Raw genomic sequence first — 18234 nt, forward strand, 5'->3', positions numbered from 1 at the left:
ATAAGAGTCAGCTGGCAGACTGAATGGGAAGGTTTAATTTTTCTTTAGCACAGGGAGGCTTTGGTGTTCACCTCCCCAGTCCTTAGAGGTGTGGATGGTGTGTGCTTCAATCTGAAGCAGTAGCTTGAACCTCCTGTTGTGGCTGACACAGAGAAGTTGGCTGTTCAGAGCAATCTCATAGAATCACAGAATAGTTTGGGTTGTAAGAGACCTTAGAGACCATCAAGTTTTACCCCCTGCCATGGGCAGGGACACCTTCCACTAGCCCAGGTTGCTCCAAGCCCCATCCAACCTGGCCTTGGACACTTCCAGGAATGGGGTAGCCACAACTTTTTCTCGTGTTCAGGTAAGATGATGAAAGTGAGACTGTTACCATCACCTAACTGAGCTTTGCATGAAGGGAAACCCACGTTTCTACTGAGTAAGTTGCTCCAGAAGAGCTGTTTGAGTAAATTGCAGCAATATCTTTCCAGAGACTCAAACAACGAGCAGGCCTGGGAGCCTGAAAATAAAGCAGGATGGACAGCTGGGAGAAAGAAACAGGCAACAAAAAAGCAGCTGGGTTTGGTACATGAGCTCTGTCAATCCCAGACCAATTCTTTGCCTTGGGAGTTTTCTGAAGATAAGTACTTTTTTATTTCTGATTACAGCCTGACTGCAGGGTGGATGGGAGCTGTATTTAGAGATGATATTTTTTCCCACCTTCCTACCCCCAAGCCTCTTCAATTTGTTTGATAAAAATAACTGGAGTGAAAGAGCTTCATAACAGATTCAGCCTTCATTCTTCCTGGTTCCCTGTTGCATTCGTACATATAACAGGAATTTGGCTGACTTGTGGGATGATAGTGGGATGTATTCCTTGAAAGAGCAGGTAGGTAAAAATTTCTATTATTCTAAACTATTGTGATACCCTGTGTTGGGAATGAAATTTCAACAGCTGTTTGATCTTATTAAAAATGTAATAAAAACATCTGTGGCAAGACCAGCCTTATAAAACATCTACTTTCTGCACGTGAAGCTGTAGTTCAGGTGATCCCTGTACGTTCACAGGGAGCTCTTGGCTTGTTTTCCTTTTTTTCTATATAACAAAAGAAAGTATATAGGACAAATTTATAATGAAGAATTCTCACTGAAATTAAATCACTGAATAAATTATTTAACCTTCTACATCAGTCTTTATCTTATTTTGGCATTGGTGTTTTTCTGGACATGTGAGAAAATACACTTAGGAAGGGGTAAAAATCAAAATAACTCCCATTAACACCAGTATTTTATATCTATTCTGGCTCTCAGTGATTTGATTGTTTTAATGAGGGATTGAGTGGTTTTTGTTAACTAGATATGATTTCTGGTTGTATTTTGAATATTAGAACTTTTTGATCTGGTTCCAGATTTCTGGGAGAGGAATCTGTGAGCCCCACATGATGGATGCATTGGTTTACCACTGTTTCCATGGAATGACCTCAAGGACCATGTGGGATATACTGGGAGGTTGCTCACAGTTTCTGTGAGGGTTAAAAATAAAGATACTAAACTTTGACCATGCCTGATCATTTCTGAAACTGGGTTAAAGTGGCTTTTTATGAGAAGAAATACACTGGAGTAATTTATGTAAAGACACAGGTTTTGGGTTTCTTTTTGTACAGTGTGCAATTTTTTCATAGTCAAGATAAATCTGTCAGTGATTCTGTAGCAAGACACTCTGTGAGATGAATAGGAACTAAGTGAAGGGAAAAGATGAATTGCTGGAGATGTTGCACATCGTAGGCAGCAAGTTTTGATCAAGAGTAGAGAAGCCAGTGTGCACCACAGGCAAAATTCTGCTCTGAACATCCTTATAAATGCATCAAAACAGGGCTTTGCTCCATGTTTGTACAAGAAGAAAGATTTAAAACATTGCTGGGAGCTCTGCCCTGACACAGGGGAGGGATTCGTGGAGCTTTGTGGTGGCACAGGTTGGGTGGCTGCTTAGTGGTGCTTTTTTTTCTTCCAGGGTTTTTGGACCTTTGTTTCTGAAGAAGTCACTGCAGTGCTGATGCCCCAAATCCCTACAGTTCCATATAAATCTTGAGTGGGAATAGCTTTTGGAAAATGACCTTGTGTGGATTTGAGGCGGGTGTTGCTGTGGGGGAGCTGTTGGGGAGATCTCATCCCTGCCTTAAATGTGGAGGAACCAGCCTGTTATCTTCTAAACCTCTGTGCTAGTTTAGACCTAAATGGAGGGTTTAGCTCAGAGTTTATCAGTGGGCCAGAGGTTGGCTGACTTTTATCCTATTTTATTTTTCTACTTGCATTGTTTATCCTGCAAGTAACCCAAAAATAAATGATGAATCTGAATCTAGACTTATTTAAATCAGATAAAAAAGAAAGCGAGAGTACGGAAATAATTAAATATAATTAGTGGTATTTTTTTCTGCTGAAAAGTAATTTAAAAATGGGTAATATCAAGCTTTATCATTTTCACATTTTCAAGGGAGATCAAAAAATAATAATAAAACATATGGATTTGGCACGCCAGGAGTACAAGAAGCTGGACCTTGGTAATTTCCAGGAACCTGCACAAGACTTCAGGTGTAATAACAGATTTCTGGGGGAGGCCATGACCCTGCTGTAGCTGACCCAGGACAGGGAGCTCCCCTTCCCACTCCCCCCTCTTTTTTCCTTGCTTCCAAGAATCTGTTTATTCAGGCAGTGTTTATGCCTTAATTGAGCGGTGATTCAATCTCAGTAACTATTTCCTGAGCACTGCAGCACAAATAATAAGAGTCATCCTTGTGTGATTGAAACAACCACTCTGGTGCTGATTTTAGGGGAGTTTGCTGAATTATTTTTTTTTTTTTTTGCACATGGAGCATTTCGTTTGTTCCACTCTCGCATTTTCTTTGGGAGTATATTGATGAGGAAGGAGCAGATTGTGTTTGGATTAGATTTTGAGAAAGAAACCAGCTGGGTTATGGAAGAAGCCACAGTTGTTATTTAGGCGAGATTGCTGATTCAGTGGGGATTCGGGAGGTTTTCTTTGGCTTTAAAAACCCCCAGAACTGGGTTCTTTAAAGATTATTTTATGTTTGAACAAAAGTGCAGCAGTTGTTCAACAGGTTGAATGTATAATTATGGGTTGTGACCACAGATTCCCCCTTTGAGAATGTGGCTGTTTTCCAATTGATTGCCATGAAAATGGTTGTATTGGGTTTATATAATTTCTTGGGAGTTGCATTTATTGATGATTTTTTTAAAAAATTAGGGGGGTTAAGTAAATAAAGGAGCTTTACATAACTTCAGTCTGCAGGAGGTTGCTGAGCTTTTAATGAGTCCTGCGGCTTTTCTAAATCACTGCAATTGCATTTTAGCTTTTTTTATTGTTTTGTTTGGGGTTTTTTTCTCATATTTTTTTTGCCAGAAGTTTGTAGAGGTCAGTGATTCATGATCCTCATTTTATTGACATATCTTCTTTCTGGCAGCTTGCTGATTTCTCTGAGGTAAATAGATGTGAGTTCAGGCAAAGTTTATTTCAAAAAATGTTATCTTGAGGAGCCAAATGTGTCCAACAAGCAGGACAGAGAAAATCTACAATTATTTATCTCCTTTCCTTACATAATTTCCTTATTTTTTTTTTAATTTAGCTCAGGTTTTATTACTTCTACTGTTGTTTTATTGTATTTAAATGGTACAACCTGCCCACTAACAGGATGAACTTCCTCCCTCTGTACAAATACTTCATTACACTTGTACAAATACTTTGGCTTGTTCTGAACAGATGGTGTCTAAGAGCAAAAATCCTTTTGCTGCCTGTAGTCTGGCTCAATTCAAATAATTTCCAGTAAGCTTGATAGCTAAAAAGTGTCCATAATTGTAAAGTTTTGTGGGTTTTCTGTGTCCAGAGCCATAAACTTATCCTGCATTGGCTAAAAAATTGCTATTGTACAGGGACAAAGCTGGTCCCTGTTGCTGTGGACAAGGTTGCAATGGGTGATGGAGGAATGGAAAATTAATTACATGGCGGTGCTGCATTGCTACTAAATATTTTGGGTTGTTCTTGGGGTTTTTTTCCCTATGAAAATGTTATGAGGATTTTACTCTACCAGCCTCACTTTGCCCTTTCATGTTTCCATTCCTCTTGACGTGAGTCACGGAAAGTTTATCACTGTACGACTGTGGGCAGCGTTTCACTTACAGACCTACAGCTTTTTGTGACTAATGACAACCTTGTCTTCACAGGAGCTTTGGAGAGTGAAATATTTCCAAAGGGAAGTTTATTTCTGGAGTGTTCATGGAGGGCGTGGGATCAGCTTTGTGCTGAGATTTAAGAAACCAGCAGCAGTGCAAACTGAGAACTTGAATGAAACAAACCTTCCTGATTTGGCAGGGAGGGCACTTTGGCAATAAGAATATTTCTCCAGATTAGTGGAAACAATTAGGAGGCTATGGATAAAACAACAAAGCTATTACTTGAAGAATGTCATTAGATATATTAAATTAGAAGGCATGTGCTCCTTCAGAAGTTACTGACCAGATGAGATCCAGCAGTATTATTTTTTGCCTAATCTTTTGCTTGTTTGTATTTTGCTAAAGGTGTTTAGCCTTATTTTTATAGCATCTGTAGCTTTCAAATGAAAAAAAAAGAAGGGAGGCAAGGGTTTACCTGCTGCAGAGGAGAGGTTCCATGTGTCTGTATTGGGTGATGCTTCAGCTGAAGTATCTTCTTGTGATGCAACTACTTCTGATATCGTGGATAAATAATGAACATCACAACTTAGAATCAAAGAACCATTTGTGTTGGAAAAGCCCTCTCAGACCATGGAGTCCAACCATCCCCCCAGCACTGCCAAGGCCACCACTAACTCATGTCCCAAGTCCCATGACTTTTAAATCCCTCCAGGGATGGTGACTCCACCACTTCCCATGTTCCAGTGAAGAATTTTCCCGTAATATCCAATCTAAACTTTCCCTGTCACAACCTGAGGCCATTTTCTCTTGTCCTTTCACTTGTTACTGGGAGAAGAGACCGACCCCCACCTGGCTCCAACCTTTCAGGCAGCTGGAACAGAGCAAGAACAGGAAGTACTCTTGTGTTTCTATGTATTAATAGTTCTGGTTTTTTTACTTTTAATGGGAAGTAATAAGATTCCTTGGGAAAAAGAGCCCATTTTCTCTCAGCTCTAATAAACACATCAACATGCAAATTCTTGAAGTGATGCCTGACTGGAGGGACAATAGGAAAAAGGGCAGAAAAGGACTAGAAGGTGTGGTTTGTGAGGTGTGGAGCCTGTTTGGGGGAGCTGTAGCTGTGGGACATTGGCTGAGCTTCATCCCATCTCACCTGAGAGCTGGGGGATTATTTTCTGATTTACCTTAGACATCCATATTTTAGACTGTGACCTACCCAACAAGACTGTCTCACCTAAAATCTCCAATTGGCACAGACACCTGTGCCCCTCCCTTCTGCCTCTGACCAGTAATAAATAGGGAGTAAAAGAGTGTAAGAACAGGTATTCATAGATTTCTCTGATCCCCACTCCTTTCTAGCTTCTGGGAACTGGGGATAGCAACCATTGATAGAGTTACTCTCCATTAATTGTCTAATGTCTTTCAAATGCATTCATAATTTTGGCCTCAGTGAGTTCCAGGTTTTAATTATACTGTGTGAAGAGGGGAAACAAAGTGCTGTAGCTCCACTGACATAAACCAGAGAAGCAGTTAAACCCCAAGCTGGGAAATGTGTTACTGGGGTACTTGAAGTGTGTTTATAATAGGTTAACAGCACACCACCCTTTCATGTGGTGGTAGAAGAAGCTGAACATGATTAAAAGTAACAAGGTTAGTACAAAATTTAGCCTGGAGAGTACTAGAAAAAGTTTGTTTTATCTTTGTTTTAAAGAATTATGGCAGACAGGAAAGCATATGAAATATTAAGGCTGGTGACCTGAAAAACAGGTGATACACTTAGATATCCAGAAGATGTATATGCATGTAAAATCTGTTCCATCTGTTTTATCTTATTCATAGTTGAGAGGAGAGTTGTAGTTATATGACTGAGCATATGAAAGCAATTTCTTCTTATAGACTGTTGGTTTCTTCCCCCAAGGGTTAGGACAGGAGGAAATGGCCTCGAGTTGCAACAGGGGAGTTTAGGTTGGATATTAAGGAAAATTTCTTCTCTAAAAGAGTTGTCCAGCCTTGGAACAGCTGCCCAGGGCAGTGGTGGAGTCCTTGTCCCTGGAGGGATTTAAACTCATGTAGATGTGGCACTTGGGGCCATGGGTTAGTGGTGGCCTTGGCAATGCTGAGTTAACACTTGGACTCAATGGTCTGAAAGGGCTTTTCCAGCCTCAGTGATTCCATGATTCTGTGATTCCATAGCCAGTTTGATTGCAGTCTTCCCTTACAATCCTTTAAGAGAAAAGAGAGGAATTTTATTAAATGTTTATTTAGTAGAAATTAAATAGAATTTGAAATATTTTTATATAGTCAACAAAACCATGTGAATGATGAAAAGTCTTGCATGTTTTATTTTAGAGGTATTTTCTCTTTTTACCCTATTTAGCTTCCCATCTGGGGATGAGTAGGGCATGTTGGATACTGCATTTTCAGGGGGTTGGTGTAAAGCTCCAGCAGGGAGCTCAGCCTTTTGCTGTTTGCTTTTGTGATAGCTGCAAGTGTTACCTCCCAGGCTTTTCTCCTGCATCCTGAGCATCCAAGGGCTCCTCCTCTTATGAGGAGAATGAAGGAATTGCACAGGGAAACTGGCAAAGTAAAGGGCTCACCTGTTTGTTATTAAGTTCTCTGTTGCATAGAAATATATTTGTTAGCTTGAGCCTGCTTCAATTTGAAACACTGATTCAGGTGCCCTGGGCTTCAGTGGGAATATGTAGAAACCTAAGGCAGCTATTCCTTTTCCCCCCTTTCCACTGTGTGTCATCTTGTATATCCACGTTTCCTACTTAGGATATTTCCCAAAGATCCTTATTTTTCTGAGGAGGATTGCTTAGGGCCAAGGAGCTTGCAAAGGTTGATGCTGATTCCTGCTTTGTGGTTAGAGCTGGCACACGTTAATGTACAGCAGACAAACGCCGTATAGACAAGGTCATAAATAATTCACTGTTCACCTCAACAAGAGGAAATTACATGCTACATTATTCAATATACAAAGACACTGCTGGTTGTGTAAAGAGAGTAATATTCTGCCAGTGAGCAGACAGCAGTTTTGCAACTAAAATATAAAAAGGCACACATGGTTTATTGCCAGCTCAAGTCTCGCAGCCTTCCTTCTGCTGCAATCCTTCTGCTCTCAGCAGTGAGACGTAAAAAAGGTGATGTGTGTTGGTGGCTGTGGTTATGACTGCTGGGAATGTTGAATGGAAGGAACAAACAAAAAAATAGATTCTATAAATGTCTTGATTTCATGGGGTGGATGAGGAGAATGAGGGCTGGGGGAAGATCCTGCCCTTCTGGCGAGAATCCTTCGTGGCGTGGCAAATTGTTGGGGAAGGAACTTCTGTTAAAAGCTTCCTGGCAAAGAGAAGGGAGCAGCAGTAGGGAATTTTATCCTGACTTTTATGTGTTTATTTCATTTTTTTTTTTTTTATTACATGAACATGATGGTTGAAGATCATGTAAAATGGTATATTGGCAACTAGCAGTTATTAAAAAAAATGAGCTCAATGTCTCTATTCTATTAGCTGAGTAATCTGTCATATTGCCTTGTAATAGGTCATCAAACTGATCATCTAATTAAGCAGCCTGTTGTAGTGTGTATACATGAGTTATGGTTATGATTAAGATCTCAGTTTTACTGTAGCCTAAACATATTTCTCTTTTCTTCCTTTGTATGAGCTTCCTGATAAACCATTTAGTTCAGCTGTCAAATATGTGGTTAACATGTTTTTTCCTTGAGTCTGTAATATTTGTGGCAGATTTTCAGGAGAAGTGTCTGCATCTGGGAAGGGTTCAATGAATTCCAGTCCATTTTATTAACACACAAATGGACACAAGAAAGGACAGAGAATGTAATGTGGTTTTTATAAGATCCTGTGCTCTGTATTCATTAATGCATCTCTGATTGCTCTTTTAAAAATTTGAGAGTTAATATCAAATACACAAATCTAGAATTGCTTCTATAAGACTCAGATAAATCCATTCAATCAGTATCACTGAGCAGCTTTCAGATCCCTGTTAGAAGAGGAATGGAAAATAAATTGTATTTTTTTCTTTATTCTACATAGTGCATAGTAACTGTGGTCCCTCTGAAAACAAAACTGTAGTAACATAGTAACATAATCTCTCTGAAAATAAACACCTAAGGAGCTGGAGAGCAGAGGTCTGGGAGAGTATTGAGATACTCACTGGGGGTCAGAGTGAAGGAGTTCAGGGTAAAAGGATTAGGAAAAGAAACATAAAAACAAACGTGTAGCACATGATTAATTTAGTTGAAGAGATGCTACAGGGTACCTTGTGGTTACCAGATCTTTTACAGGTACTGCTGTAACCTGTAGTCACTTCTTTGTGGATCTTTTTTAAGAGGGGCTTTTCTTCCACCTCCCTTTCCCTACCTTTTGTGATGAAGGCTCTCATCTCCATCCTCTCTTTTTTTGCAGGTTTTTTTTTTTTAGAATTATTTCTGTTTTGATTTTTCTCTATTGCCTCTCTGGGTGATGCCTGAATCTGCCCTGACACTACTTCTGCCTTCTTTGCTTCATCTTTGAAAATCTTTACTCAGGTGTCTCATTGCTGCCTGAAATATTTACTTGTAAAGAGGAAACCTTTCACTTCTTGTCAGGACATCCCCTTCTTGTCCTCCTGTCCAGCCATTAGGACCATTGATTGTGTTTGGACAACCATCAAAGTCTTTCTTTTGAACATTCATTGGGGGAATATTTTATGTATAAGAAAGCACAAACTTTCCAGATTTAATATTACAGTGAATCTGATTTAGCCTCTCTAGTCATTCAGACTTCTGTCAAAATCATCACAGTTCTGTTCCTTTGGAGAAGTGTTTAAGATTCGTTTCTTTGAGAACTCTTTCAATGATTTCTTTCCCTTTGGTTTAAATATAGTCAGGAATGATTATGCTACGACTTTTGTCTGTCTCATCTGACTTAGAGAATTAACTCATTAAGGAAATGAACTTTTTTTTTGGTTAGGAAACTATTTTGCAAATACTTTTGTTCACTATTTATCTAATTATTCTTGAGTCCCTTAGACACAGCCTACTTGCTCTGATTGCAGAAAGCCTCTAACATGTGTCAGTGTTACGTGGAAGAAACATCAAGAATACAAATAATCTTTGCAAAAGCACTTTGTCTCACAACAAAAACACAGCCAGAAGGATGATGATTAATCTGAAGTGACTGCCTCATTTGATCAAGATACTTTTGTAGGAATGAAACAGGAGTTATTACCTAGATTATAGCAATGTTTCTTAAGCATTAAAAATAGGTGTTGATAGAGCTAAAGGAAAAATAGTCAAGTTGTGGGACTCATAACAGTAATGAAAATACTTCTCTGATTGAGTGTGTTATAAGAGTAGTAAGAGGACCCATCATTTGCTCCAGAAACATGAGATCCTGTCATTAGCCTTTCCTTGTGTCTGGTTTTTACTCACTTCAATTTTCTGAATGTTTTACTCATGGCTATTGGGTTTTTTGCTTGGCTTTTTATCTCATATATTTGGTAGGAGACTGTTATCTCATCCCTGCCCTGTTCTCTTAAATAGGCTCCTGCCCCACTTCAGGACAGTTAATTTAAGGTCCCCACATAGCGACAGAGTGTAATTATTTAAACCTGTGTAACTGGACACTGTCCAAAAATGCTCCCATATTTCAGGAGCAGATTAAGATCTGTTAGATAAGTTACTGAGCAGATGTGGGAAGTCGTGTAGTTTTACCTGTGGCAGCAACCAGTCCTTGATGTGAGCAGATGGGTGATTGAAAAGCAAGGGCAGCTCACTGTGAACCTGGAGCCAAATGTTTCCTGGGATTAATATCATGAGTGCTGTAATTAATACACTTGACAAACAGAAGACATCTTTCCAATAGAATTGTGAAATTACTTGTGGTAGGTTGTGCTTTGCTATGGCTTTGGATGAAGGGGAATGTAGATATTATGTCTGTGTATATCTATATATCTGTTTTTGTTTCTTTAGGTTGTACAGTGCAAATCTTTGAAACCATCTCTGGGAAGATGAAACCTCCAGTAGCAGTAGTCCAGTTTGGAACCTTCTTATTTTAAGAAAACCTGGAAATTTCTACCCATATTGGCCTATTCCAGCAGAAATCAGAGGACAATGAGTTATTTTTGTTTTTTGCATATTTTCACACTACGTAACAATTTTTCTTCCTTCTCGTTTTGTTCAATGGGAAAAACTTGAGCCAGTTTTGCAGCTGATTCTTACTTCGCCACATTCCTCTTACTGAGCCAAATTTTTGGAAACTACATCCAGAGTACATCTATTTTTATGTCTTGGTTGTTGTTTTTTTTTCTCTCTATGTGACACATGTCACTTTTTTTTCTGGTTTGAACCTGTCCTTTTGCGTTGCTGAGTAGCTGCAGAATCACTCAAGGAATTAAACAATTTCAGACTTACAGAAGATGACTCACACGCTTCAGAAACATTTTTATGACTGTGCTCAGCTCATTAATATAGGAGTTTAATGGTAGTAATATGAGGTATTGTATTAATTGTTGCATACATTTATTACCAAATGACTTGCACAGACAGTGTTTCAGATGCCGTGGGCCTGATCACAATAACCAGAAGTGTCCTGTTTGCAAAGGGGAAAACAAGATCCCTTTGTACACCGACAGCAAGCAGATGAAGTGGCTCGCAGTTTTGGAAGTCAGGACTGACCACTGTGAGAGCTGGAATGGGTTTTTCTGCTTGAGGAAGGGGAAGCTATGCAGCCTGATGTTTGGGTTGATTGTAATGACTCTGGTGATGGTATCCTACATACTGACTGGAGCCAAGCACGGCCTGCTGTTAATACCGTCTCCCTTCCATTACGGAGCTTTTGCAAGCAATCCAAGCTTAATGGACAATGAAAGCCTTAGTGACATGAAAGACCATTACCAGCCTTCAAAAATGAATATTTCATATGTAAAGGATTACTCAAGCATTAAATTAATTATTGACACCATTACTTCAAAGATAGAGTTTGTCACGAGGCAGCGCCCTGATTTAGAAGAACTGAGGAAACAAGAGCCACATGTAAGTGTGAATTGAAGCGTGTCTTAAACTGCTTAATATTTCCTTATTTTGGGACTTCTGGATCAATCTTTTACCTACATATCAAAAAGTGCAACTGCTTATGTGTTCATACAGTGATTAACACCATCTAGGGTCTCCTGATTTACACCATCTGTAAAGTTGACACTGTAGATCACGTCCTTCTGAGTCATGGGCAGAATGGATGTGTCATGTAAGTGGTCTTGACACTTGAAACAAAAAATCAGGCAGTATTCCCATAGCTGTACATCCTCATTGAATTTTTACCTTGTCTTATGCAAAATCATTGGGACTTAGATTTACCTGTCACCTTAAATGATAAATGAGAAAAGAGCCTTTCTAATAACTGCTTACCAGTGTTCCTTCCTGCAAACCTTGTATTGCAGAGTTAAAAACTGGAAGATAATTTGATCTGAGTATTACATGCTTGAGTTTAAAATTCACTTCCTGGGGCTGCAGAGGAGTTGGACGATTATTGGGGCCCTTTCTGGCCTTAAAATAAAAGGACTTCTAAATACTTCTCTCTCAGTCCAACAGTTTGTACAGGATTTGGTTGTACAGAAGCAATAAGTGGGGTCAGCTTTGTATTAAAAAAAATAAGGGTTAAAAATGTCCACATAGTGTTTCTATTCTCACTGTGCTAAGTAAGAAGATAACTGTTGATTGTTTGCTGCCTTGACTGAAATTGTTGTTCTTTATGTTGCAGATGTTTTCAGTAATTCCTAATAAATTCCTTCCAAATAGCAAGAACCCTTGTTGGTATGAAGAGTACAGAGGGAACACAACCACAGACCCTTATGCAACAAACTCTTACGCACTGTATTCAAAGCGCTTTCGGATCGTCTTTGATTACCTCAGGAAGGTATTTTGGAACCACTTGTACCATTACAAGGGCAAACACTATCGCCTGCGCTGCCTGCCCCATTTCTACATCATTGGCCAGCCCAAGTGTGGCACCACGGACCTGTACGACCGGCTCAGGCTGCACCCCGAGGTCCGGTTCTCAGCGAGCAAAGAGCCCCACTGGTGGACAAGAAAACGCTTTGGTGAGTGAACATGTCCTCTGGTATCCAGGCAAGTTGTGTCTCCTGAACTTTGGTACACTTTTGGGATGAAGTTTATAGGTTTGCTCCTTCTTGGCTTGCCCAGAAACCACTGGAGTTGATAGTTTTGAGAAATCCAGGTGGTGGACGCTCGGGACATTTCAGCCTACATTTTGGGTTAAACCTTTTGAGACCACGCACGTTTCATTTGGTTTGTTTCCAGCCACAGAGAGGGTATTTCATGATTTTGTTGTGTTCATAGATATCCCATTTTTTCCCTTTGCCAATGCCATAAGAACGTTGCTAAAATAAGTATTTTAAACATTTTCTAAATACCTTCTGCAAACTAAGATTTAAAGCAATATGATGAAAATACAGTTTTGCTTTTGAGATAATTTGGATCAATTTAAGAGACATTGGAGGTACTCGTGTGAACTGAGGAGTGAAACCGAGTCAAGCAAGAGAAGCATCATGGGGCTCCTTGAAGAGCCATGAAAGGGACTCGTTCATCACAATCAGCAGCTGACTGAAGACAAAACATGGAATCATAGAATGGTTTGGGTTGGAAGAGACCTTAAACACCATTTCATTCCACCCCCTGCCATGGGCAAGGACACCTTCCACTATCCCAGGTTGCTCCAAGCCAGTGGTTTGGAAGATGTAGGAAAAAAAATCCACAAGATATTCGTGAACCCTGAGAATTCATAAAGGCGAGAAGAGGAGCTACTAGGTTGTGATGGGGGAGTTGGAGAACAGCAGCGATGGTTTTGTGTTGCAAAATTCTGTAAAGGTTTTCTCACATGAATGAATGATGGGCCAGTATTTAAAATGTGGGTGGGTTCAGTCTTTATGGTTCAATAAATACAGCTGTGATAGGAGCTCTAGTCAACACTGAACAGTCAAGATGCTCTGCATGAGAAATCTCTCTCACACCAAGGAACCTGCACATATTTTCGATGTTCTTTTCCTGGGTGACATCAATATTTCATGAGGTCACCCTCTGTCTCTGAAGGAAGGTTTGAGCAGTTGAGGTTACAGCCAGCTGAGCAAAATGCATCCACCCCTCATGATTGCACCTCCAAAGGCTGTCTCGGGGCAGTGGGGCTGAGCACGTTGTTTCATCTGTCTGAAGTGTTTATCTCCTTCTACTGCTCTCTTCTCTGGATGCCAAGGAAGGTCAATCTCGTGGTTAGAGACTAGATGAGCCATAGAAGAGCCATTTTCAACTCCTTCCTGCTGTGTGCTTAGTGGCTCCCTCTAAATGTGGATGAGTATTCCACCCAGGCACTGGATTTTCCCACTGAGTCTAGTTGCTCAGTGCTGGCGTGCCCTCACTTTGTATGACTTTGGTATCAAAGATCACAGGCTTTTCAGTGATTTTACTGTTTCTAAGAGGAAGATAATGGTTATTTTAGGAACATCTTTGTTTCTGTTTTTCATTTGCTGTTGCTTCATGGCAGACACCGCCTTGGGAACAAGGACAAACTTAATGCTGTGGGGGAGATCACTTGATGAGGACTTCAATCACTACTTTCCTTTGGAGCTTTTTTAAGTTTCCTTGCAATGGGAAAATATCTCTTCTAATGAACTGCTGTGTCTAAAGGCAAGGAAGGCCACTTTCTGAGGCATTGGGACACCTGCAGTGCTGCTTCTGTTCCTTGTTTTGGGGTCATATCTTAAATTCTTTATTTCTCCTGCATGTGGTCTTGTCATTGCCATCTTTCTTTCCCATGTCCTGGATCCCAGAAGAACCTTTGGGCTCCTGCAGACAGGGATTTATTCCTTGCTGCTTGGTGAGGAGAATTTCCCAGCCACAGAGAGGGTATTTCATGATTTTGCTGTGTTCATAGATTTTCTATTTTTTCCCTTTTCCAATGCCATAAGCATGTTGCTAAAATAAGTATTTTAAATATTTTCTAAATACCTCCTGTAAACTAAGAGTTGAAGCAATATGATGAAAATACACTTTTGCTTTTGAGATAATTTGGACCAGTTTAAGAGATGTTGGAGGTACCTGTGTGAACTGAGGAGTGAAACCAAGTCAAGCAAGAGAAGCATCATGGGGCTTCCTGAAGAGCCATGAAAAGAACTCATTCATCACAGTCAGCAGCTGACTGAAGACAAAACATGGAATCATAGAATGGTTTGGGTTGGAAGAGACCTTAAACACCATTTCATTCCACCCCCTGCCATGGGCAGGGACACCTTCCACCAGCCCAGGTTGCTCCAAGCCCCATCCAACCTGCCCTTGGGCACTTCCAGGGATGGAGCAGCCACAGCTTCTCTGGGCAACCTGTGCCAGGGCCTCACCACCCTCACAGTCAGGAATTTCTTCCCAATATCCCATCTAACCCTGCCCTCTGTTAGTGTGAAGCCGTTCCCCCTTGCCCTTGTCCAGAGTCTCTCTCCAGCTCTCTTGGAGCCCCTTTAGGCACTGGAAGGGGATCCAACATCTGCCTGAAACCTTCTCTTCTCCAGGCTCAGCTCTCCCCACCTGGATCTAGAGCAGAGGGGCTTCAGCCCTCAGAGCATCTCTGTGGCCTCCTCTGGACTCCCTCCAACAGATCCAGATCCTCCTTATGTTTAGGCCCCAGAGCTGAACACAAACGATAAGAATTACCTCCTGCTCTGAAGGTGGAAAGTCAGATCAGTGAAGAAAGGCCATTTTAGACTTGGACACTTTCCAGTGGAGGATGCTGTGCTGCTTGTGTCTGGGTTTGTAGATGCAGAGACTGTCAGCAGAACCAGCTGTGGAAGATTTTGTGTTCCATGAGAGTGCTGGCAGGAAAGGCTGAACTGAACTGATATGTTAAGCTAAAATGTTTTATCCCAAATAGTTCTCTCCACTTACTTTAACATCAACATAAATGCTTGGAATGAATGTTGGAGGAGGTAGTACATCCAACCTCACTAAAGCAAGACTGGGCTCACTGAAGCTCAGAACTTGACCTGCCAAACAGGCAGAAGAATGCAACAAACCAGGCTGGAGTGCACATAATTTGAGAACAAGGGTGAATTCCTATCTCTGTGCTGGCATTCACAAACCCTCCACTTGCACAGTCTTGTGGTCAGCCACTGGGGACCAAGTGCTGATCCTTGAAGAGAACATTCTTTGCATAATTAAATTTTTTGAAGTTGTTTTGTAAAGCTTGAGAATGAGGAAAGATTGCAGAGCTTGTGATCTCATGGGAGAAGGATCTGTAGAAATGACCTCCTGATCATCTGAAGCTCTCTGCCACTGAGAATGAAAGATTAAGTTTGCTCCTGATGGCTCAGTCCTTTCATTCTGCCTCAAAAGTACATTACCTAATGGTTGCTATTTAAAAATAAAGGAAAAAAAAACAACCAAAACAGAGAATATGACAAATACACTAACAAGTGAAACTGAGACAGCCGCTTTTGTGAGCCAGGGAGTGGATATGACTCCTATGCTCCTGGCTATTAACATGGTTTGGTTTCTAACACTTAATCTGGACAAGAAAGTCTCTTTGTTCAATGGCATCCTCTGATTCAGTGGAGTTTTATGAGACTGACTAATTTCAGCTGAAGTTTAACAGCCCTCCAGGGAGGCCCCATTCTGCAAATCACCGCTTTCCCCTTCTGCTGGGGTGGTTGATGCTCCACAGGACTTTGTCCCAGCTTGACTGTTCCTCTTTCCTGGCTCCTTGCCATTGTTTCTATTCCCAGGAGTGGGGTGGCAACAAACCAAGGCTGTCTGTAGCACCACGCTTGCACTTTTTTTTACCCTCGAAACAAGTCAAAATACACTGTTGAACTTTCTCCTACCCTCATTAAATCCCACTTTCCTAAAGGGGAAAATCAGAGGGAATGAACAAAAGAACTCCCTTGCTGAGCTTTCCTCTCACATAATTGATAATTATTGGCCTTGTGGGAACAAGAAAGGGAGAGCTGAGAAGTCCTGTGAGGAGCACGTACAGCAAGTGGAGAAGTGAGACTAGATTTGGAAACAGGAGTGGAAAGAAGAGTATAAAAACCACAGATGTGGCTGAAGATGTTGAGAAATGTGGAGAGAAGGTGGTACTGAACACACCCTGAAGTGTAGAGGAGAGGATAAAAATAAGACACTACCATGGAGCTTTATTTTCATACCTGTGAAAGAAAAAAAACATGAATGATTTCCCAGTGTGTGTTTATTTGCATATTTGGCATCAGTGCCTGTTCTCATTCTCAAAACAGTAAATCTAGTGGGAGTTCCAATATTACTTCAATTTATATTGGTGCAAAGGACGGTAGAATCTTATCTTTCGTACTCATTCCAAAAGCTAAATTTAGAAGAAAATAAATGCAAGCTATTCATGTAGGAACTATAAAGCAGAACACTTAAAATACTTCCTATCACTGTGAATTTATGGTGTAATCACACAGCATCTCGAATCTCAGCTACTTCATTATTGGCACTTTTGTCTGAGGGTTGCACTTCGTCGGCGTAATTTTGTGCTGATGTCGGCTGGCTCAGGGCCAGCCACGTCCATGAATCCATCTTGGCTTGCACCAGTGGTTAATCTTGCCCTGCTGTTGTTATTATTGTTGGTTTTAATTCTCTTTTTTTTTTTGCTGTTTTTTAGGAATCATCCGTCTGAGGGATGGATTTCACGACCGCTACCCGGTGGAAGATTACCTTGATCTGTTTGACCTGGCAGCACATCAGATTCAGAGCGTGCTGCAGAGTGAGGCAGTGAGGGAGCGTGGCAAGATGAACAACATCATCATTGGTAGGGCAAACACAGCCTCTGAAATGCATCTCTGTGCCTCCACGCTGGCAGAGTTCAGAGCTGAGGCATGAGAGGGGTGTTCTCCCACATGTGAATGGTTCTCAGCACAGAGCCCCTGACTTTGGCTTTCTCTTGTCTTTTGCTGGAGGGTGGTTACTTGCTTAGTTAAAAGGTTGTGATTATTTTTAGAAAATGCCAGAGCAATTACCCAATATCTGATGAATATCAGCATTTAATTAATGTGGGGTTTTTTTTTAAGAATGGAATGACCTTGGTCACTCCTTCAAACACAGTTTTCATTTTGTTTTCATAGAATCATTTTGGTTGGAAAAGCCCTCTGAGATTATCGAGTCCATCCATTAACCCAGCACTGGCAAGGCCACCACTGAACCATGTCCCTAAGTGCCTCATCTATGTGGCTTTTAAATACAGTTATAAGGCATTTGCCTGTAGTGATGGGATTGTAGCTTCATGTCCTATTGCTGCAGTAATTGTCTGGATAACACACTAACTGTGCTATTATGACACACAGTGGGTGCTGCTGAAATCCTGTATCTGATCCGACAGCTCCAAGTGGCTCTTTTAAAGCTCCAACGTAAGATATTGATATATTGATATTAATGGATATTAAAATTAAATTGCCCTAATTACCATTACAAATGGTCTAGAAGTGCTGTTGTATTGTACCTTGTGGAAGCCCGTGGTTAGTACTGGGCTCTGGGGAAGGATCCCTGGACTGCTTTCCATGACACACAGTGGGCTCATCCCCCACTGTCTGTGGGATATTAGTTTACAGTGCCCATGAGGAACTTCAGAAGTTTCTAAACTCTGCTTTTATTACTTGCTAAAACCAGAAAACTTGAGGATATGAGAGTTTTACCAGTCTTACTCTGTCACCTCAACATTTCCCAGGGAAACCAGACACATTCCACGAAAATATTAGTTGGGCAAGTTGCAGCTCCCTGTTGATAAAAGACTTTTCAATAGGCTTGAAGTCAGTATTCTACAGAAGATAAGAGACAAGATTTTTGCTGCCTGCCCTCAGAATTATTGAGGCTTTGGTCTCGTTATAACCAATTAAGTTTAACCTATTGCTGCCTTGATGAGGTGGTGATGGTGCCTTGTTTAAACCAGAGACTTGGCTGCAGTCCCATTTGCTCAGTACTTCCCCAGCCTCCTTTTAAGTTGATCATTCCCTTTATTACATAGTCAACATTGAGCAACGTTTGCAAAATGG

General features: G+C 40.8%; 1 protein-coding gene across 1 annotated transcript in view; it reads left to right on the forward strand.

Moving 5' to 3' along the window:
- The window catches only part of CHST15 (carbohydrate sulfotransferase 15), a 48236-nt gene that overhangs the window by 17576 nt on the left and 12426 nt on the right, over positions 1-18234 (forward strand). The window contains exons 2-4 of the mRNA XM_027705696.1: positions 10142-11203; positions 11928-12267; positions 16851-16997. Coding sequence (XP_027561497.1) covers positions 10661-11203; positions 11928-12267; positions 16851-16997 — 1030 coding nt within the window. The 5' untranslated portion in view covers positions 10142-10660. The remainder of the gene's footprint in view (positions 1-10141; positions 11204-11927; positions 12268-16850; positions 16998-18234) is intronic.

The sequence above is a fragment of the Neopelma chrysocephalum genome, unplaced genomic scaffold (genome assembly GCF_003984885.1).
Source record: "Neopelma chrysocephalum unplaced genomic scaffold, ASM398488v2 Primary Assembly neopelma1_347, whole genome shotgun sequence".
NCBI classification, from domain to species: domain Eukaryota; kingdom Metazoa; phylum Chordata; class Aves; order Passeriformes; family Pipridae; genus Neopelma; species Neopelma chrysocephalum.